The 22,212-nt window shown below is 41.7% G+C and overlaps 2 protein-coding genes across 2 annotated transcripts; both read right to left on the reverse strand.

Moving 5' to 3' along the window:
* Positions 1–1,847: 1,847 nt before the first annotated feature.
* On the reverse strand, positions 1,848–4,249 carry LOC147305216 (uncharacterized). The gene is made up of 2 exons (XM_086277962.1): positions 4,058–4,249; positions 1,848–2,411 (listed from the first exon to the last, which is right to left on the reverse strand). Exons 1-2 carry the CDS (start codon positions 4,247–4,249, stop codon positions 1,848–1,850), a joined length of 756 nt encoding a protein of 251 aa, XP_086134088.1.
* A 4,593-nt stretch (positions 4,250–8,842) lies between these two features.
* Positions 8,843–12,423, reverse strand: LOC147305217 (uncharacterized). Its single transcript, XM_086278467.1, has one exon. It carries the CDS (start codon positions 11,899–11,901, stop codon positions 9,226–9,228), a length of 2,676 nt encoding a protein of 891 aa, XP_086134593.1. The 5' UTR covers positions 11,902–12,423; the 3' UTR covers positions 8,843–9,225.
* Between the last annotated feature and the right edge of the window lie 9,789 nt (positions 12,424–22,212).

A 22,212-nucleotide genomic window follows, 5' to 3' on the forward strand; every position in this document is an offset into this window, starting at 1 on the left:
ACTAATGAAAATACAGTTAAAAGTCCAAAATGCATGCCCTCCTTCACTTTTTACAGTGCTGTACAGTGGGCCAGAAGGGAGGGAATGCAGGTCTTTTTTGATTATAAGTGCAGATATAACATCTATTTGTGCACGGAAGATCTTAGCATCTTACCAAACTACAGTCACAGAGGGTCGGGGAGGGGGCTTAAAAGCACCTTGCTGATGTAAGGTCATCGGCAGAGTAGAGCATAGAGAAGTTAACATATAATATTTGTCAAAGAAAACTACATTAAACGCTGTCTTCTCAGAGTGGAGTACATGCCTCAAAATGAGTGATTGCTGAATTTATTCATACTACAGACACCAGAGGGAGCTGTTATTCCAACTCCATCAAACTGGATCACTAACATTCTTTGCAGTGTAGCCAAAGAAAAGACAACAAAAGACATCAAATCGAGTTTTCACTGGCACAGGGGAGTATCATGAGCATCATCATTAACATTTTTAGTTCATATGTAGCCTACTATCTGCACAGGATGAAACCATAATGAACCACACTGGGGTTTATAACTGAGATAGAGTCATATAATGAGGTGAAAAAAGAAGAGCAAGATTACAGCAGAATTTATGACAGACTGACATGTACTATGGCCAAGTTATCATAGGACGCAGGGCTTTTGATCTCTGGCTTAAATTTAAAAGTGCCAGCACAGGATAGACACCTTACCTTTTGGTGGTATTGCATTCTGGGCAAAAGGGATTTTTGTGGGTTACAACAAAAACAGTCCAAATGTTTAGGCTGGTTAAGTTTTTGACTCAAAACAGTGAGGAAAGGCAAATGCAAACTGATAAGACACATGTGGATGATGACATACAGGTGAGGGGGTGATCAAAGGTTAACAGGGGAAAGTCACAGTTCACAAAAATAGTATATAGCTTTGCTGCTTATTGAATAAAAACAAAGAACTTAGAGTGCTTTTATTTTTATTTTAGTAGAGACTCAAAACTTAGAACAGAAAGCTGCTGGGGTTTGGAAAAGAATTGAATAAATATTTAAAATATACTTTGACACATGCAAAGGGGGGGCTTGAACACCTGTCCCTTTCCTGGTAGGTGCCCAAAGTGCCCTTTTGTTGACGCAATTTTTTTAAATGTGTGTGCGTGCAGAGTCCTGTCTGTGCCCCTCAACAATAATATTTAACTATTAATCAGTTTTGCTAAATAAAACAATCTGGCTTGTACTACTCATATGGGCGATTGTGGCTCAAGAGTTGGCAGTTCGTCTTGTAATCGGAAGATTGCCAGTTCGAGCCCAGGTTGTTGGTGCCAGGTTAAAATTGCCTCCAGTTATTACCTGGGTAGAACTAGCCATCCTCATTACTCCAGTTTGCAATTAATTTACTTAAGTTTGACATCATGTTTCTATTTAGAGACCTGTTATTGTATCCATTCACGTTGATAAGAATAATTTTCTGTTCACAGACTTCTATCAACACCATGATCCAATGTCCCATTCCATCGCTTTTATGATCAATAACCTTCCCTGCAAATTTGTTAATTAAAATCATCACTCCTGCTGAGTGAGTAGTACCATGCGAATAAAGAATACTTTCTGATGTTTCCAAAATGTTTCCTCTTCCTTACTAGAATGTGTTTCTTGTAAAAAAAAAAAAAAGAATGTTTATATATACATATATATATATATATATATAGACACACACACATATATATATATATATATATATAGACACACACACACACACATATATATATATACACACACACACACACACACACACACACACACACATATATACATACATACATTTTTTTAGTTAACTTGCAGTGACTTTTTCAAGTGCATCTCACGGATCAATTTTTTTACTGTCTATTATTGCATAACCCTCCTTCAGGAATGCTCTTCTGCCGTTGTTTCGAGCTTCCTGCACCTTGGGCCACAGCTTGATCCGAGCTTCACGGTCTTCTTTGGAGAAGTCCTCTTTAAATTTTATGTTCAGTTCTTTGCAGACCCTGGCCTCTTTGGATTTCTTCCATACTTCATCCCTAGCTGTCCTCATGCTGAACTGTATGATGATTGGTCTTGGCACCTTGTTGCTCACAGCATTGTCTTTCTTCCCCAGTCGGTGTACTGTATCAACCATAAGCTGCAGTTTTTCCACTGACACAGGAACCACTCTTGTTAGAATGCCGATCACTGTTTCATGTGTATTCTCGTTTTCTTTCTCTGTCAGACCCAGTATTCTGAGGTCCCATCTTCTGCGGTACCGTGCACTCTCCAGACAGCTCTCCTTTAATTCTTTGTTTTCCTTTACCAGCGACTCCACCTTTTTCTTTAGCTTGTCAATTTCCTCTCTGTTTTTTTGGGTTGCCTGTGTGTTTACTTCAATGCGTTGTTCAAAGGCTTCCAACTTCTTGTCAAGCGAATCAAACCTTTCCTCGCATCTTTTTGTGAAGCCAAGTAAAACTTCATATACAGGGAGTGCAGAATTATTAGGCAAGTTGTATTTTTGAGGAATAATTTTATTATTGAACAACAACCATGTTCTCAATGAACCCAAAAAACTCATTAATATCAAAGCTGAATGTTCTTGGAAGTAGTTTTTAGTTTGTTTTTAGTTTTAGCTATTTTAGGGGGATATCTGTGTGTGCAGGTGACTATTACTGTGCATAATTATTAGGCAACTTAACAAAAAACAAATATATACCCATTTCAATTATTTATTTTTACCAGTGAAACCAATATAACATCTCCACATTCACAAATATACATTTCTGACATTCAAAAACAAAACAAAAACAAATCAGCGACCAATATAGCCACCTTTCTTTGCAAGGACACTCAAAAGCCTGCCATCCATGGATTCTGTCAGTGTTTTGATCTGTTCACCATCAACATTGCGTGCAGCAGCAACCACAGCCTCCCAGACACTGTTCAGAGAGGTGTACTGTTTTCCCTCCTTGTAAATCTCACATTTGATGATGGACCACAGGTTCTCAATGGGGTTCAGATCAGGTGAACAAGGAGGCCATGTCATTAGTTTTTCTTCTTTTATACCCTTTCTTGCCAGCCACGCTGTGGAGTACTTGGACGCGTGTAATGGAGCATTGTCCTGCATGAAAATCATGTTTTTCTTGAAGGATGCAGACTTCTTCCTGTACCACTGCTTGAAGAAGGTGTCTTCCAGAAACTGGCAGTAGGACTGGGAGTTGAGCTTGACTCCATCCTCAACCCGAAAAGGCCCCACAAGCTCATCTTTGATGATACCAGCCCAAACCAGTACTCCACCTCCACCTTGCTGGCGTCTGAGTCGGACTGGAGCTCTCTGCCCTTTACCAATCCAGCCACGGGCCCATCCATCTGGCCCATCAAGACTCACTCTCATTTCATCAGTCCATAAAACCTTAGAAAAATCAGTCTTGAGATATTTCTTGGCCCCGTCTTGACGTTTCAGCTTGTGTGTCTTGTTCAGTGGTGGTCGTCTTTCAGCCTTTCTTACCTTGGCCATGTCTCTGAGTATTGCACACCTTGTGCTTTTGGGCACTCCAGTGATGTTGCAGCTCTGAAATATGGCCAAACTGGTGGCAAGTGGCATCTTGGCAGCTGCACGCTTGACTTTTCTCAGTTCATGGGCAGTTATTTTGCGCCTTGGTTTTTCCACACGCTTCTTGCGACCCTGTTGACTATTTTGAATGAAACGCTTGATTGTTCGATGATCACGCTTCAGAAGCTTTGCAATTTTGAGACTGCTGCATCCCTCTGCAAGATATCTCACTATTTTTGACTTTTCTGAGCCTGTCAAGTCCTTCTTTTGACCCATTTTGCCAAAGGAAAGGACGTTGCCTAATAATTATGCACACCTGATATAGGGTGTTGATGTCATTAGACCACACCCCTTCTCATTACAGAGATGCACATCACCTAATATGCTTAATTGGTAGTAGGCTTTCGAGCCTATACAGCTTGGAGTAAGACAACATGCATGAAGAGGATGATGTGGACAAAATACTCATTTGCCTAATAATTCTGCACTCCCTGTATATTCTCGATGCTCACCTGCTTCCCGGTAGTTTTGCTTTTCATTTTCTTGGGATTGGGACTTGGTAATGGAGTGTGGTCACCCATGGGTCTTGCGATTTCTTGTTGAAGTTCCATCTCTTCTATATCTTCCTCCTCACATGCTTCTTGCATAGCAGCAAGGTTTAAATCGTGATCGGAAAGGCTACCTGCTAGCTTGGGGTTAGCCATTTTTATTGCTCTAAGTTTATCTTTGTGTCCGTCTGAGGGTCTTTCAAAGTAGCTTCCGGGGGGTTTCGATTGCGTTCTACTTCCTTTTGGAGTAACTGTTTGTCAGTAAAGTATTTTTCAGGACATCAAAATCCCGTTTCCTAATCAGACCCGCAGATTGTACAACCGCTTATTCCGCCATCTTGGCCCCCCCGACAAATGCGTCCTTCATTTCCCCGAATTTGAAGGATGGGTCGGGTGTGTCCTTCGTGGCTCACCATATCCCAGAATTCATATCCCAGCCAAATTTCAGCTGCCAACAATGGTGGCTGCTACTGAGTTTTAAAATTAGTCTTATTAATCTTTCTGGGTCACAAAATAAACTTTTAACATATCTTCAGGCGAGAAAGTAGCTGTGTAAATTTCAAATATCTGCTTGGTTTATCAAGACATCGCATATTCGGATAGACCCGATTTGTACGGTCCAACTTTGCACATGCGCAGTAAGGATCGGGGAGTCCTGATCCATAACTATCTTTTTATTTTTCGTTTTTGTCTACATTACATTGAAATGTTTCATTATTGGAAACATTTTAAGAGATTTGTCTGTGAAGGTTCTCAGTCATTCAGGTCATCGTAGTCAAAGGAGCTTGCCAAGAACTGTAGAACTGAACTGTGTGTGTACACTTTAGTTTTTGACAATATATACAATATAGTACTTAAAGGAACACACTCCACTTTTTTAGAAATAGGCTCATTCTCCATCTCCCTCAGAGTTAAAAGTGCAGCATCTTCTTTGTAGATCCGTAGGTTAACAGGACTTTGGAGAGGGATCTTAAGGGATGGGGCGTGGCCAGGATTTTTGCTCGAGGCGCCATATTAGCAGGCCAAACAAATGCTTGCTGTGTGGTCCGTTGTACATTCACAGACACGCATACACATTTCCACACACATACCATCATATAGAAGAGAGATTTCTGAATAGGGATTTTTTTTGTTAAAGAAACATGAAAGACCTCAACTTAAGGTTAAGTGTATAAACTTGAACTTGAAACATCTTTATGATGCAACCGAAAGAATCATGAATCTGAAAAGCGACATGATTTTTCTGGATTTTATTTTTGTCGACTTATGAAGTTATATATATTGTTTTGTATATTTTTGAAATTTCTTGAGGAGAAGATTGCTGTTTGGCTGATTGGTCCTAACCAATTACTGTATAAAAAGATGAACGATGCGACAGCACTTCCTCCCATTCTGCGAAAATGAAGCCAAAATATCCCGCTTGTGGGCGCTGCCATGTTCCACTTTTGGAGCCAGAGTCTGCTCAGTAGTAACTCGTGGTGGAGCGTCTCTGGACATGACTGCTCCGTCTCTAATTCTGCAGGGTATGATGACTGTTATTTAAAGCTACTAATTAAAGTGCTTATTTAGATTAAAACTTATCATACAAAACATGCACTCAAAAAAGGTGCATCTAAACAAACCTGTTTGAATCAACAGGCCTCTGTACCCTATGTTGCAAACAGTTTTGTTAAACTATATAAAAAACATGAATTTATCTTGCTGGAGAGCACATAATACACACGACAGATTACACATCCAAGCTTTAATCATCATGTCATGCCTGTGGGAGTTACCTGGAAAAAATGCAAAGACTGACTTAACATTAGAGGAAGGCATGTTGTCCAACATCGGTCTAAGGTGTGAGTGAACCAGTTTTTTGGTTGTCACTATGCAGTTTAATAATTCCTACACAAACTAATGGGAACATATCTGATAAAAAATATCATACTGTAAACAATCCTTAGTTTTTAATTTTTGTTATAGGAGGGAACATATGTGGTATTTTAGCATCAGACACTTTCACGGCTGCGCAGCAGTCGTGTGGTGAATTGAGAAAAGGATCCAAAATGCAGGCACTGGCTGGGGTGCGAGTGAATGTTTATTTACAGAGGTGATAAGGTGACAAAAACAGGAGGAGCAGAGCGGGGAGCAAACAAACCTAAACTGGGGAAACCTAAAGAACTCAACTTAAACCAAACACTAGTGATGTGACGTTCTGTATCGAGGCTTCGAAGCTTGTGTCGAGTAATTGAGGGGGCGTTTCCGCGATGCGCGTATCGAGGCTTGCTTCATTTATGGGAAGACCTGAAAATGATGACGTCCGAAGCCTCGCTGCCCGGCTGTACCACGTGACTGGTTCATGAAGTGGTTCGAACTTTGTCGCGAGATATGACAGCAATATAAACCCCTCAGACTTCATTCAAAATGTAGGTGTTTGATGGAGAGTTGCGGTTAGTGAGAGTTTGGAGACAGTTTGGAGGTTTATGAGAGTGAGGAGAGAAAGTCAGGAGAGAATGGAGCCAGCTAAGAAGAGGAGGATGTCCTCCCCTGTGTGGGAACATTTTGATTTTATTCCTCCCAACAAGGTATGTAAATTTCTACAGAAGATGTATTTTCATAATAATGATGGTGCAATACAATTTATGTTAAGCGGCTTTACTTTTGTACAAGGTGAAGTGTTTGCTATGTGCCAGGGAGCTGGGATATAACAACAACACCTCATCCATGCTTAGGCACTACAGAGCTTTGCATGAGAATAAGGGGAACACCAATTGTGGAGCAAGACCAGGTGAGCCATCAAATGCAATGATAATATAGGATGCAGTAATGTTACTAAATGATATAACAATATTATACAACTGTAATACGTTCCGTGTGTGATATTTATATTTGTGCTTTGTCTTTATTGTCTTTCCTCAGGAGAACAATCTCCAATAGATGAAGACCTGGTTAGCATGGTGATTGAGGACTCCCAGCCATTTAGCATTGTGGAGGACAAAGGATTCAAAAGATTTGTGAAATCATTAAATCCTAGCTATGTTCTCCCCACTAAAAGGTCATAAAAGCAGTGAAAATTTAGTTTTTACAGAATAAAACGTGGGCAGGACTGAGGCTCAAAGCCTCAGTGTGTAGCTGTCCATACCTCAACGTTACAAAAGCACAACCACTGTCCACACCCCCAACCACACCTCACCTCACAGTAAATGATCATTTCCATTTTAAGCATTTCCAAATGATCATTTTCCATACTGCCAGTATAAATATACACAGTATGCTGCCATCAATACAATATAGATGTTTTACACACTCCTTTTGTTGTTGACATTTACAGGCTGTGTGCAAAAGGCCACACTCTTCAAATTCATGCCAACTAATATTTTTACGTCCAGTAGGTGTCCTAATAGAGCAAATGAAGCTTCAAGAAGCTTTGCACTGGAGTGAACCAATTGGATGAAAAGCTTCAGTGCTTCATGAAGCTTCATCTGCCCATCACTACCAAACACGCACGGGAGGAGGGACAAAATGCACAAAGAAAGATGGCGGAGAGACGCAGACTGAACACCAGGTTACACAGAATTATGCAGACGGACATGGCGTTAAACAGACGACGCAACAGAGAGCACAGGAAAACACAGGGCTTAAATACACGGGGAGTAATCAGGGAATGGGCCACAGGAGGGAGACACAGCTGGGAGAAATTAGGCTAACGAGACAGGGGAGTGGTAAAACTGAACACACTGACATGAAACATGAACTTTCAGAATAAAACAGGACAGAGAACCAGACAGGGCACTGAACTTGACAGGCGGACTCATAAGTAGACACAATAACACCGAGGACAGACAGAGGGAACACAGAAGTGGGAGCAGGCAGGTAAAGAACAGAAACCTAACAAATGGCAAAATCACAGCAGAATACATACTCGGAATGAACAAAAGCATAAGGCAACACAGACTCAGGACCATGACAGACACTTAGTTTTCTGTTTTCTGATGAAGTGGTTCATTTGTGCAGATGATGCCTTAATTTAACGAAAACACAAATCAGACACCAGCTCACAACCTTAAACATGATTATTGTGCTAGCAATTGGGTGTGATCCAGTGATGGATTCATGATTAGCTAACAATGAGGAATGGCAGGGATATTTTTCTTTAGCAAAAGAAACAATAAAACAATGAAAAGACCTCAGGAGACATAAAACTGTTTTACTGGCAAAATATCAAAACTAAAGCCAATAACTTTGCTGATTTTCTCTATCTGTGCAATATTGATTAAGGTTACTGCTCTTTAAGGTAAATATCAAAACTATTACACTGTTTAATCCACACCAATGCATCATATTCTGTAAAATCATATTTTTGTATATGTTGTCCTGTGAGGACATCTGATCTCTGAAAAAACAACTGTTAACAAAGCTGGAAAAACAAACCCACATCTTGATCCTTAAAAAAACATATTAATATGTATCTTAATAACAAAAACAATCACAGCTCAAATAAAAGGCTTCAGCCTACTAATATTAGTTCATAAAATACATTCTCTGCGCCAAAAGTGATGAGTTAAGGTGCCCATGGAGGCAAGGGTGCCACCAGGCATTTGGCCCCGGGGCAGACCCAAGACAGGCTGGAGAGATTATATCTCTCGGCTGGCCTGGGAACGCCTTGGTGTTCATATTTATATTAATATTCTTATTCTTCTATGACAAAAAGTACAAGTGTTCATTTAAGGAAATAAACAGAGCAGTAAGAGATATTTTTCAATTTTTTTTATTTTATTTTTGATTTGCCACCAATTACATGTTTTTATTTGTAATTTTTGTAGTGCTCCATGCTATGTGAACCCCTCACCTGATGTTTTATGTTTATTAGTTTAGTTTAGATTCTAAACTATCAACCCCAACAATCGAATGATCTCCTTTAATAGCAAGCGCTGGGCAACGGTGGAAAGGAAAAACTCCCTTATAAAAAGGGAGAAACCTTTGACAGAACCAGGCTAAGAAAGGGGCAGCCATCTGTCATGACTGGTTGGGGGGTGAGAGGCAGAGGAAAAGAAAAAAGAGAGCACACGTTAGCTATATGTTGCTCACATTGCCTAAAATGAACAACGTATGGTTTTCTGGACTGTGAAAGAAATGTCTCAAGTCAGTTTTCAGTGACGTGACTGAAGACTTTTCTGGATGGCCGTGCGGATGCTTGTCAGAAACAGTTCATTTCCTTTCTTGGAGAAACGAACTCCGTTGTGTAAAAAAATGGAGTTGTCAAAAAACCTGATGTGCGGATGCTCAATAATCACTCCATCGAAGCGGTCGACAGCCTTTCTAATGCTGGCATTCACAGTCTTCCTGTCCTTATTGATTTCGCCTGGATTTCCATATATCCACACTTGACGCTCATTGATGGATGAATATGCAATTGTCATTGAGGGGAACTCTGTGTGCAATTGCATCAATTCCTTCTCAATGACAGAAGAAAGTTCATAAGCAGAAAAGAGTCCCAAATCATTGCCCCCAGCATGGATTACCAGTATGTCAGGTGGGCTCTGTGTGGATAGCTCCTTATAAAAACAAGGAAGGACTCCCCCCCAGCGCATTCCTCGTTTGCCAAACCACTGGACTTTGGTATTAAGTCCGAAATTTTCTCCGAAAATCTCTTTTGCTTCACCCTTGGCTCGTCTAATGTAACTGGACCCAATGATCCACACGTTTGTTTCTCTCTGGTCTTCTGGGCTCTCTTTCTTTTTCGGTGTGTTTTCACAGGTGTTGGTATCGCTCAAGGCCGTATCGTTTGTTTTCTGACCTGGGAGTCGGATAGTCCTGGACCAGGGACTTTTTTGGATGCTCTGTGTCACTACTGATTGTTCTGGCCTCTTGTTGTCTTTCAGTGTGTTTTCAGATGTTTTGGTATCACCCAAGGTCATATCGTTCATTGTTTTAACTAGGTGTTGGATATTCTTTGGCGGAAAACTTTTTCGGATGCTCTGTGTCACTACTGATTGTTCTGGCCTCTTGTTGTCTTTCAGTGTGTTTTCAGAGGTTTTGGTATCACTCAAGGTCATATTGTCCATTTTCTCAACTACGTGTTGGATAGTCCTTGACGAAGAACTTTTCTGGATGCTCTGTGTCACTGCTGCTTGTTCTGGCCTCTTGTTGTCTTTCAGTGTGTTTTCAGAGGTTTTGGTATCACTCAAGGTCATATTGTCCATTTTCTCAACTACGTGTTGGATAGTCCTTGGCGAAGAACTTTTCTGGATGCTCTGTGTCACTGCTGCTTGTTCTGGCCTCTTGTTGTCTTTCAGTGTGTTTTCAGAGGTTTTGGTATCACTCAAGGTCATATTGTCCATTTTCTCAACTACGTGTTGGATAGTCCTTGGCGAAGAACTTTTCTGGATGCTCTGTGTCACTGCTGCTTGTTCTGGCCTCTTGTTGTCTTTCAGTGTGTTTTCAGAGGTTTTGGTATCACTCAAGGTCATATTGTCCATTTTCTCAACTACGTGTTGGATAGTCCTTGGCGAAGAACTTTTCTGGATGCTCTGTGTCACTGCTGCTTGTTCTGGCCTCTTGTTGTCTTTCAGTGTGTTTTCAGAGGTTTTGGTATCACTCAAGGTCATATTGTCCATTTTCTCAACTACGTGTTGGATAGTCCTTGACGAAGAACTTTTCTGGATGCTCTGTGTCACTGCTGCTTGTTCTGGCCTCTTGTTGTATTTTGGAGTGTTTTCAGAGGTTATGGTATCACTCGAGGTCGTAACGTCCATTTTCTCAACTAGTTGTTGGAAAGTCCTTGGCGCATAACTTTTCTGGATGCTCTGTGTCACTGCTGCTTGTTCTGGCCTCTTGTTGTATTTTGGAGTGTTTTCAGAGGTTATGGTATCACTCGAGGTCGTAACGTCCATTTTCTCAACTAGTTGTTGGAAAGTCCTTGGCGCATAACTTTTCTGGATGCTCTGTGTCACTGCTGCTTGTTCTGGCCTCTTGTTGTATTTTGGAGTGTTTTCAGAGGTTATGGTATCACTCGAGGTCGTAACGTCCATTTTCTCAACTAGTTGTTGGAAAGTCCTTGGCGCATAACTTTTCTGGATGCTCTGTGTCACTGCTGCTTGTTCTGGCCTCTTGTTGTATTTTGGAGTGTTTTCAGAGGTTATGGTATCACTCGAGGTCGTAACGTTAATTTTCTCAACTACGTGTCGGATATTCCTTGACAAAGAACTTTTCTGGATGCTCTGTGTCACTGCTGCTTGTTCTGGCCTCTTGTTGTATTTTGGAGTGTTTTCAGAGGTTATGGTATCACTCGAGGTCGTAACGTCCATTTTCTCAACTAGTTGTTGGAAAGTCCTTGGCGCATAACTTTTCTGGATGCTCTGTGTCACTGCTGCTTGTTCTGGACTCTTGTTGTCTTTTGGTGTGTTTTGAGAGGTTTTGGTATCACTCAAGTTCATATTGTTCTTTTTCTGAACTTGGAGTTGGATAGTCCTTGAAGAAGAACCTTTTTGGATGCTCGGAGTCACTGCTGTTTCTTTTTTCTCAGTGTCTATTCTCATCCTCTTTCTCTCTGGAGAGTAGCTCTCAGAGTTGTTTTTGCTGCCTTTTGAAATCTGACTGTATCGTCTTTTCAACACAGTTTTTTCTTCACAGATTCGTCTCTTTTTCCTTGGTGGAGAGCAGCTGTCGGGACTTCTGCAATTCTGTGCAGCATAATGCGGGCCTCGCTTCCTCTTGAGTGGAAGCTGGAAATGTGTTTCTTCAGAATTTGGCTCTGGATTTTGGTGGTCCATTGTAGTAAAGCCAGCGTAAGCTTGTTGACTTTTGCCGTGTTTACTCTGAGACATGTTAGAGTGTTGATGAAGTGACTGTGTTAAAGGTTCAACTGTTTTAAAATGTTTCTCAGGTTTACCTTTGAATGCTGCAATCTTGAGTGTTGCAAATAAACTGACTGAAAGTTTGGGATTCTTACCCCTACTTATAGATTCACTACTATGACATCATAATGATGTCATAACAAAATGTAACAGTAACATTCTTTTTTCTTCTTCTTTCTTTTAAATTTGGTGTTATTGTCTATAGGGCTTTGGAACGTGATGTCACGGGAGGGGGCGTGGCCTCCGGGCACCATTCTAGCAGGCCAAACAAAGGTACGGTGGCCCTGAGAGGCCAAACGGACTGCAACTTCAGAAAACACTTGCAAAAAGAAAAATGCTGCAAAAAGAAAAACACTTGCAAAAAGAAAAATGCTGCAAAAAGAAAAACACTTGCAAAAAGAAAAATGCTGCAAATAGAAAAACGCTGCAAAAGCACACACAACACAACGGAAATAGGAAAAAAATACAACAGAAATGTTTCTGGGGAGACAATAACCGGACGGACCAGTTGCACGAACCAAAACATGCTAACAAGTGCACTGGGACTGGGAGACACTTCAAAGAAGTGGAGTGGCCAAAGAGTAAACTTTCAAAAGTAAGTTCTGAATAATATGTCACTTATTTATGTGCTAATGTTTAATAATGAGGAACATTAGAACATTACTGTTGGCCACATGCCGGCAAAGTTATGTGACATTAGCGATGTTTGTACTTTCAGCATTTACTTTGTTTTAAAGCCTTTACTTTATACGCCAGATAGTCGACCTTAATCTTACAGAGAATCTGATGATTTTGTGGATAATTAAAGTCAGTCATATATCCACAAACACAACAGGCTGAAAGTCAGTGATGCTGCTCGGTTTGCAGTCCTGAATATTACGGAACAAGCAGGATTCACTGCACTGTTAATGTTTTGCAAGTGTTTTCTGAAGTTGCAGTCCGTTTGGCCTCTCAGGGCCACCGTAGCTTCCCGATGGTTAGGGAAAAATGCAGTGGCATGGCAGGATGCTGTAAACGGACCAAACTTCAGTCAAGAGAACAACTGAGATAATCCATCCACATACAGGTTAGTCATTAATGTGCTGCTGCATTGCCTGGGCTGTAGTTACATGGTAAGGTTTTAAAAACTGAGCTTTAAAATGAATAGTTGTAATAAAAACTGAGAGAGGCCGACAGTGATCACTTACTTTTTGTAAGGGGCTTGTTGAGATTAAATAGAACAAGTTACAAAGCATTAAAACATGTTAAAAACACAACAGCCTTATTAAACGCAGAGTAGTTTGGGCCCAGAAGTAGGATTGATCACGTCATCACTTAAAGACCGGATAGACACATGGTGGAGTTACTTTGTTGTGTTTGTGTGTGTTTTTAAGTAGTTTTAAACTTTGTGATCCACAACAGGTAACAGTAAAAGATGAACATTTTTAAGCATAATGCTGTTACCAAACTACATTAATGGCCCAAAAACAGACCATAGAAAAAACCGTGGCTATGTGAAAAAAAATGATGACAACTAGTCCTAATTCAGGCTAATTGTTTTTTTGTTTTTTTGTTTTGTTTTTTTCCGACATCCCTCCACACACACAGGCTGTGCTGGCTCACAGAAAGAGTGGGTCATCAACATTATCAGGCAGCTGGTGTTCATAGCAAGCCTCACCAGACAGCTTCAGTCCATATCGGATGTACAGGATGGAGTTAAGGCTCTGCAAGGACATCTGATTTGTAAGTTTGCTTTTTACCACACTCATCTGGGCCAAGAGTAGAGGAAACTGCCTTATCTTCTGCAGCTGGAATTCAAAACAAGTATTTGAACTCGGACACGGCCTGCAGATTAGACTGGGTTTGTTTGGTTTTTCTTTTTCGTGCTTTTCCCACTTTTCTAGCTTGTTGTGCCCTTTTTCTTTCAGGATCTGCAGTTTCCTCCCTGTCCAGTAGAGGCCTCTCTCAGAGAAAGAACAGCTTGGGGATGCAGATGATGACGATTGGAGATCAGACACACCGCCCCCACCTCTCCTTATCCATGCTTAGGTCAGAAGTGGAATGCTCTTTTGCTGTTTGTTAGTTACGGATGGAGTAACACTAACTAAGGAAATACACACAACACAGTGATTGTGAATAAGTCACTCCAAGTGTGAAAAGGTGATAGTCAGAGTGAGACTACACATGAATTATTCAGGAAATGCACACTCAGTGAGAGAATAACTATAATTCAGTGTCACTAGGGGATATAACTTGAAGATGATGTGTCTTCATTTCTGATTCATTTTGAACAGTGATGAATGTGGAAGTAAATGAGCGCGAGCTGATCAAAACGGGCGAGCTGTTTTTACATATTTCTGCAGCCTGGATGCCGTGGGCTTTGTCCAGGAGTAAAAGATGACATCGCCCATTTCGGATCTTATATATAGTTATACCTTGGTGTTTTGTAGCATCACCTGACAAACTTTTACTTTCCTGATGTTTAGACTTTCTGATCCCTCCACAGACTCTGCTTTGTCTTTCTACAAAGAGTTGACGACATTAAATACAGATGTTTTAACAGTGCTTGAATGTTTTATTTTGTTTACTCTAGCCTCCAACTCAAACTTTGGTTGCTCCTATGCCCACGTCACTTCCTCCACCAATCAGAATGAGGGTCCGGGTTCAGGAAGACGTCTTCCTGATCCCAGTTCCACAAAGGTCGGTGAAAAGTTTTAAGTTTGAGCAGTACATAAAAATAAATCCCAATCTGATTGGTATAGTGTTTTTTTGTTGTTGTTGTTGTTGTTGTTTTTAATTTCTGTTTAATCGCCGGTCATTGCTCTGCATCCCAGTGAGGCCAACTCCTGCTCTGTGTCGTGGCTGTGTGAGCAGGCAGCTCAGCGTTACTACCAGAAATGTGGCCTCCTGCCTCGTCTCTCTCTGCAGAAAGAAGGCGCTCTGCTCTCCCCGCAGGACCAGCTACTGGCCGTCCTGCACACAAATGAAGAGGTGAGGTGACACTGAGGAGAGCCAGAAGTGACCATACTTGGACCACAGACAATTTAAAAGATGCTGAAGACTACCATGATTGGTTGATGAAGTCTGATCACGAGTGTTTAAGACAAATGTTGTCACCGTTGCTATCTTGGATTTAAAAAAAACAAAACAACCCACAGTGACAAGAGGACAGCTATGACTGTGAAACAGCTTGCATGTCAGCCAGTGAGCATACTCCTTTTCTTAGGCAAAGTATGGCCCAAATTCATAAAATAGACTTTCTCATAGACACAGAGGTCTTTTCATTAAATCACTGATAGAAGGAATGGAGGTTCTAGGTCCTTCCACAATGACTTCATCTTTCTTACCCAGATGAGGCGTGCAGGTTTTAGACTGTATGATTCTGGTAAGAAGGTGAAGGGCTGATTATGTTAACAAGCTGCCTGAGAAACTACAATCTGAGAAACTGTAAAGATTAGAACCATTTCTATTACCAGACTGGATGCTGACTTGCTTTTGGAGCCAGCTTCCAGAAGACACTGAAGGAATCACAGTTTTTGGGATTGAATCCTTGGCTTCACTTTCCCGCACCAGTGCAGGATAACTGATGGGTTTGTGTTGTGGGTTCTGGCTGACGTTTGCTCGTGGGGATCTCCCTCCTCTCCCTGAGCGATACAAGAAGGCCTGTCAAAGTCTGGCAGTGGGTGAGCAACACAGAGGAAATGCATTATAAAACGGACACATGTGCATTCTTGTATTCTGTTATGAAGTACCATCTCTTTCTACCTGTAGATGAGAACAAGCGTGTCTCCCGGCTATGTGAGGTTCGGGACCGGGGTTCCTCCGTGTCAGGACTCCAAATGTCTCGGTTTGGCCGCCTCTTCCCTCAGCCCGCTCCTCCGTGCCCTAAAACTTCAGGCCAGCCTCACGGAGCTGCGAATTTCTGGAAACCGTATGTCTGACGACCTTCTCCCTGAGCTGATTGCCACAACGCTCACCATGCCTCGTCTGCAGCTGCTGGACATTTCTGCCAACTGCATTACAGGGGACGGCCTGGAGAAGGCTGTAAATGCTTTAAAGGGACAGAGTGCACCTGCATTCCCGGTAAGGGCCTCAGCTAGCCAATAGTGGCAGCTCCAGGTTTACCATCTAACCTGTATTTAAGTACCTCTGGTCTTAATAACTACCTTAGATCTTAATAACAAGCTAACCTGATTCATATCAATGATATCTGTCAGAGAGAATTGGCTCTCGTGATCATTTGCTTTTTCTGCTCGTTTCCACTCAAAGTGCCTGGAGGAGCTGGACCTCAGTATGAACCCACTGGGGGACGGCGTGTCTGAGTCTCTGTCCTGTCTGCTGTCCTGCTGCCCTGTGCTAGCCAAGCGGTCTCTGCAGGTCTCACTGCTCATTTCCTTCAGCAGCATCGACTGCTGCTAGCCAGCGCGCTCACAGGTGACTCTCTAACAAGCAGCTGACTGAAGCCTTAAGCTTCACTGAACTCCCATCCATAAGCAAAACTGCAACTAACTTTACATCTTCTGAACGTTCAGGCACAGGCCATTTGAAAGCAGTGTGCCTGTCCCTCAATCCCCTGGGCTCCACCGGCTTTGAGCTGGTGTTAAAGACTCTGCCCCTCCACTGCCTCCCACACGTGGACCTGTCAGCTGTCTGCAGAGGGCCTGCTGATTACCCGGCACTGGAACACCTCGCCAAAGTCCTGTCACAGGTGTGCACGCAAAAATCATGCAATGTCATTTATTGTCGAAAGATATAATTGTGCAATCAGGTTAAGACTTTTGTGTTTTTGCAGGACGAGTGCTCTCTGACCCACCTCAGCCTGGCTGCAAATGGGCTGACAGACAGCAGTGTAGCTACCTTGGCGAGGTGTGTGTGTGTGTGTGTGTGTGTGAGGGCGTCATTTCTACGGCTCAGTTATTACTCATGTTAGTGGGGCTTTGCCTTTGTTTAAATTGTCACTCTTTACTGGCCTGTTGGACTTTTTCTTATTATTTCACAGGTGCCTCTCGTCGTGTCCCACACTGGTGAGTCTGAATCTGTCAGGAAATCCGTCTGTTACATCAGTGGGACTTCACAACATCCTGGCGTCTGTCAGAGAGGCCCGTCGACCACTGACACTTCTAAACCTCGAAGGTATGTCTGAACTTGGAGATACTCCATGGAGTTCCTTTTTTTTTCTAAAGCTATTCTTAGATTCACCGTTTCACACTAATTCACAATTTGGATTTCTTTGATGTTTTTATCACCTGTGCAAAGTTGTACTTGGCAACAGTTTCTTTCTTGCTATCAGTGCGTTTCCTTTTGACGCATTTCTAAGTTTGAACATTTAGTATGTATGCACAGAGGTGTTACATGATGATTACACACACAGACATTACAATATAGAAGTGTGGTTTAAAGATTAAAAAAAAAGATTAGCTGTGAATTAATTTTCCATTTTATGGAGCAGAAAACATTGCTGAATGCTAGCTAACAGGCTACATTTGGATGTCAAATATTTATAGGGGGGAAAATGGAAATTATGGATATGAAATAAAATGATTCTTTGTTGCTTAACCTGCAGGTTGTCAGGTCTCTGGCCCCTGGGAGAGTCAAGACCTGGACAGTTTGTCAGAGCTGGTCCAGGATATCCGTCTTTGCTCTCAGACCCTCAACAAGCTGGACCGACAGACCTTGAAGCAGAGCTGAGACAGGACTCAGTCACACGGACACTTTCTCGACCGAAACTCCAAGTGCCTCCTCTCTGCCACCTCTACTTGAGGGTGGCAGGTGTGTTCATAATAAATAATTAATAATGAATTATTAATTTCCTAATAATTCATAATAAAAGTGGTCATTTTTATAAACATTTTGTTTAATGAGGCTACACCAAAAAGAAACAAGATAAAAACAAAATAAAGTGACATGGCGTCCACCGACAGTCTGTGGATAGCTTGTGTTTTATGCATTTTTGTCTGCCTTATTTATACATGTAAAGCTCTGTATCTGTATAAAGAGTTTGTGTTAGTGTGTGAGAGGTTTTGTGTCACAATGGTCCTGTTTTGTAGGATTTGATTTAAAAAAACAAACATAATTAAAGTAACCAACGATGCTATACGTTGACATCGTTCTTTCACTGTAAGACAAAGCAGGCTATGGTGAATAATCACAGCGATTTTCAGCTCTGAAGAAATCTATCTAGGAGCTATGACAGTGTAAAGACACCCTGCAATTTTAAATGTGTGGCGACATTTGAATGAGGCGCGTACCAGTAGAGGGAGCCAACGCACCACGAATGGTACACAGCCACAGATGCGCTTTGTGCAATGTATTTGTGACATGCAGGAGTGTCCGCAAAGAAATGTGGATAAGTTGTAAATCAAAAGCTAAAGAGCTCATTCTTGCACTGTTTTGATCAGAACACACGTGGGAATGTTCAAGTGTTGAGAATTTGTAATTATAAAGTGAATTAGGGAACGATATTAGATACTGCCACTGGCTAGATTTCAACCTGGGTCTCTCGCTCCCAAAGCGCGTTCTCTACGCCGCGGCCTGCCCTATAATATATTTCAAGCGTTTACCACAACTGAGAGGTGAAAACTGCCGTTTCTTCGTCTTACAAAATGTTCTGTAACTCCAAAAGTACACGGACTGTCGACATCATTCTTTCACTGTAACAATCAGCAGGCTTTAATAAAAAAGGGAAAAAAAATCAAGGCGGTTTTCAGGTCTCTAAAGAAAAATACATCTAGGAGATATGAGGAGTTGAAAACGCCTCTGTTACAGAATTTCAGCTGTCATTTTCACTCAAGTCTCCATAGACTTTGAATGTGGACATTTTTTAACTGTGTTGCTTCGAGGCCATTTGCGAGAAAACGGCAACTCCTACAATAATGACAGTGCCATTTTGTTAAAGGCAAGAAAAATACCTACATTTTGATGTATAATTTGTGTTAATGAAGGCAAAATTGAGCGTTTGTTCGGACATGAAGAAGAGATTGAGAAAGCGACAATGCATGGTGTGTTTGGCGTCCATAGCAACCATAACAACCAATATTGATTGATGGAAGAGATTTTGAGACAGGGGTTAAAAAAAAAAAAAAAGGCAGAGAGAGCCCATTCTGTAGGCTCGCCTGTAGGCTTCTAGCAAGCGTAGCAAGTGAATTTCAGAGCCAGGGATTTTTTTTTTTTTTTTTTTTTTTTTTTTGTGTCCCCAGCATATGGTCCGCATGGGATTCGAACCACTGCCCTCTGTCCTCAATCTCTGCCATAGGGCCTGTCACGTTCCCATGAGCCACTCGGCGGCCCGGAATGACAGGGCAAAAGTGCTATATTTAAAGTGCACACCTGCGCAGCCGCACCCCAATTTTCGGCTCTTTTTCATTAGCTGGACACCAGGCCTTATCTAGTCAGCCGTTCCAACCACATCCCTGCCAATGTGTGCCTACGTCAAGCCGCATACAAGTGTAACGCTCACAATTTTCTGCTATCACTCTAAGGCAACTTAAGTGTTAGTGACGTCACACCTATGCGCCACTGCCCTCTGTGGAGAATGGGAGAAATGTGCTTGCACCTCAACCTATGGACTCAGACGGACATTCAATCATCATCTTCCTCACTCAAGGTAACCTTATGGCTTGTAGGAACACTGCACGTGTATGATAAGACTGTAGCCGTTCAACCGGCCCTTGTAAGGTTGCTGAAGACAGTGAACACCGTGGAATTCTCAGTATCACTGTGGCCCTGGGTTTTTCCATTGTCCTGCTAAGTGCTTATGTAATTGTAACCAACATAGGAGAGAGACGTAACATCGTGGAAGAGACATAAAGTGAGTAAAAACGATCTAAATGCATTTAGAATATATTTAGAACTACAAATTACACTTTTCTTAGCAATTATTGTTTTTTATGTCAAGCTTCAAGCTAGCTTCTTTATTGGGGCTTGGGACCAGCAAAAGTGACCCGAAATTTGGTCTTTAAGTCTGGTCATTAGCGTGTCTGGACCCAAACTACACTGCAGGTCCCAAAGTCAAATGATCACTGAGAGTTAAAAATCTGTCTGAAGTTAGAAGTTAGCAGAGAGTTAGCTCACTAGTTTCCGTCTAAATATAATATACCAGGTTCTGACTGAGGGATTTCTAAAACAAATTAAAAGGCACAGCTCTGCTATCACTTCTGACATACATGAAGACAGGAAAGTAAGCAGCAGTGATGTTTGTAGGGTTACTGAAGTTTGGCTAGCTGGTATATAGTGATGTGCTATGTGACTAGCGAAACAGCTATGTTAGCATAACATTAACACAGTGATGAAGGGGAACTTTTTTCCACTGGATAAGAATTAAGGTGAGGGTTCCCGATGGTTAGGGACAAATGCAGTGGCATGGCAGGATGCTGTAAACGGACCAAACTTCAGTCAAGAGAACAACTGAGATAATCCATCCACATACAGGTTAGTCATTAATGTGCTGCTGCATTGCCTGGGCTGTAGTTACATGGTAAGGTTTTAAAAACTGAGCTTTAAAATGAATAGTTGTAATAAAAACTGAGAGAGGCCGACAGTGATCACTTACTTTTTGTAAGGGGCTTGTTGAGATTAAATAGAACAAGTTACAAAGCATTAAAACATGTTAAAAACACAACAGCCTTATTAAACGCAGAGTAGTTTGGGCCCAGAAGTAGGATTGATCACGTCATCACTTAAAGACCGGATAGACACATGGTGGAGTTACTTTGTTGTGTTTGTGTGTGTTTTTAAGTAGTTTTAAACTTTGTGATCCACAACAGGTAACAGTAAAAGATGAACATTTTTAAGCATAATGCTGTTACCAAACTACATTAATGGCCCAAAAACAGACCATAGAAAAAACCGTGGCTATGTGAAAAAAAAATGATGACAACTAGTCCTAATTCAGGCTAATTGTTTTTTTGTTTTTTTGTTTTGTTTTTTTCCCGACATCCCTCCACACACACAGGCTGTGCTGGCTCACAGAAAGAGTGGGTCATCAACATTATCAGGCAGCTGGTGTTCATAGCAAGCCTCACCAGACAGCTTCAGTCCATATCGGATGTACAGGATGGAGTTAAGGCTCTGCAAGGACATCTGATTTGTAAGTTTGCTTTTTACCACACTCATCTGGGCCAAGAGTAGAGGAAACTGCCTTATCTTCTGCAGCTGGAATTCAAAACAAGTATTTGAACTCGGACACGGCCTGCAGATTAGACTGGGTTTGTTTGGTTTTTCTTTTTCGTGCTTTTCCCACTTTTCTAGCTTGTTGTGCCCTTTTTCTTTCAGGATCTGCAGTTTCCTCCCTGTCCAGTAGAGGCCTCTCTCAGAGAAAGAACAGCTTGGGGATGCAGATGATGAGATTGGAGATCAGACACACCGCCCCCACCTCTCCTTATCCATGCTTAGGTCAGAAGTGGAATGCTCTTTTGCTGTTTGTTAGTTACGGATGGAGTAACACTAACTAAGGAAATACACACAACACAGTGATTGTGAATAAGTCACTCCAAGTGTGAAAAGGTGATAGTCAGAGTGAGACTACACATGAATTATTCAGGAAATGCACACTCAGTGAGAGAATAACTATAATTCAGTGTCACTAGGGGATATAACTTGAAGATGATGTGTCTTCATTTCTGATTCATTTTGAACAGTGATGAATGTGGAAGTAAATGAGCGCGAGCTGATCAAAACGGGCGAGCTGTTTTTACATATTTCTGCAGCCTGGATGCCGTGGGCTTTGTCCAGGAGTAAAAGATGACATCGCCCATTTCGGATCTTATATATAGTTATACCTTGGTGTTTTGTAGCATCACCTGACAAACTTTTACTTTCCTGATGTTTAGACTTTCTGATCCCTCCACAGACTCTGCTTTGTCTTTCTACAAAGAGTTGACGACATTAAATACAGATGTTTTAACAGTGCTTGAATGTTTTATTTTGTTTACTCTAGCCTCCAACTCAAACTTTGGTTGCTCCTATGCCCACGTCACTTCCTCCACCAATCAGAATGAGGGTCCGGGTTCAGGAAGACGTCTTCCTGATCCCAGTTCCACAAAGGTCGGTGAAAAGTTTTAAGTTTGAGCAGTACATAAAAATAAATCCCAATCTGATTGGTATAGTGTTTTTTTGTTGTTGTTGTTGTTTTGTTTTTAATTTCTGTTTAATCGCCGGTCATTGCTCTGCATCCCAGTGAGGCCAACTCCTGCTCTGTGTCGTGGCTGTGTGAGCAGGCAGCTCAGCGTTACTACCAGAAATGTGGCCTCCTGCCTCGTCTCTCTCTGCAGAAAGAAGGCGCTCTGCTCTCCCCGCAGGACCAGC

Source organism: Aulonocara sp. 'chitande type north' Nkhata Bay, linkage group LG20 (assembly GCF_057382095.1).
Source record: "Aulonocara sp. 'chitande type north' Nkhata Bay isolate Kocher_YH1m ecotype deep benthic linkage group LG20, A_spYH_male_GT1.1, whole genome shotgun sequence".
In the NCBI taxonomy this organism is placed as follows: domain Eukaryota; kingdom Metazoa; phylum Chordata; class Actinopteri; order Cichliformes; family Cichlidae; genus Aulonocara; species Aulonocara sp. 'chitande type north' Nkhata Bay.

Coding starts and splice junctions, on each gene's coding strand:
- LOC147305216 (XM_086277962.1), bottom strand. CDS start 4,249: ATGGCTAACCCCAAGCTAGCAGGTAGCCTTTCCGATCACGATTTAAAC. Junction 2,412..4,057: donor GCAAAACTACCGGGAAGCAG/GTGAGCATCGAG, acceptor CTTGACAAGAAG/TTGGAAGCCTTTGAACAACG.
- LOC147305217 (XM_086278467.1), bottom strand. CDS start 11,901: ATGTCTCAGAGTAAACACGGCAAAAGTCAACAAGCTTACGCTGGCTTT.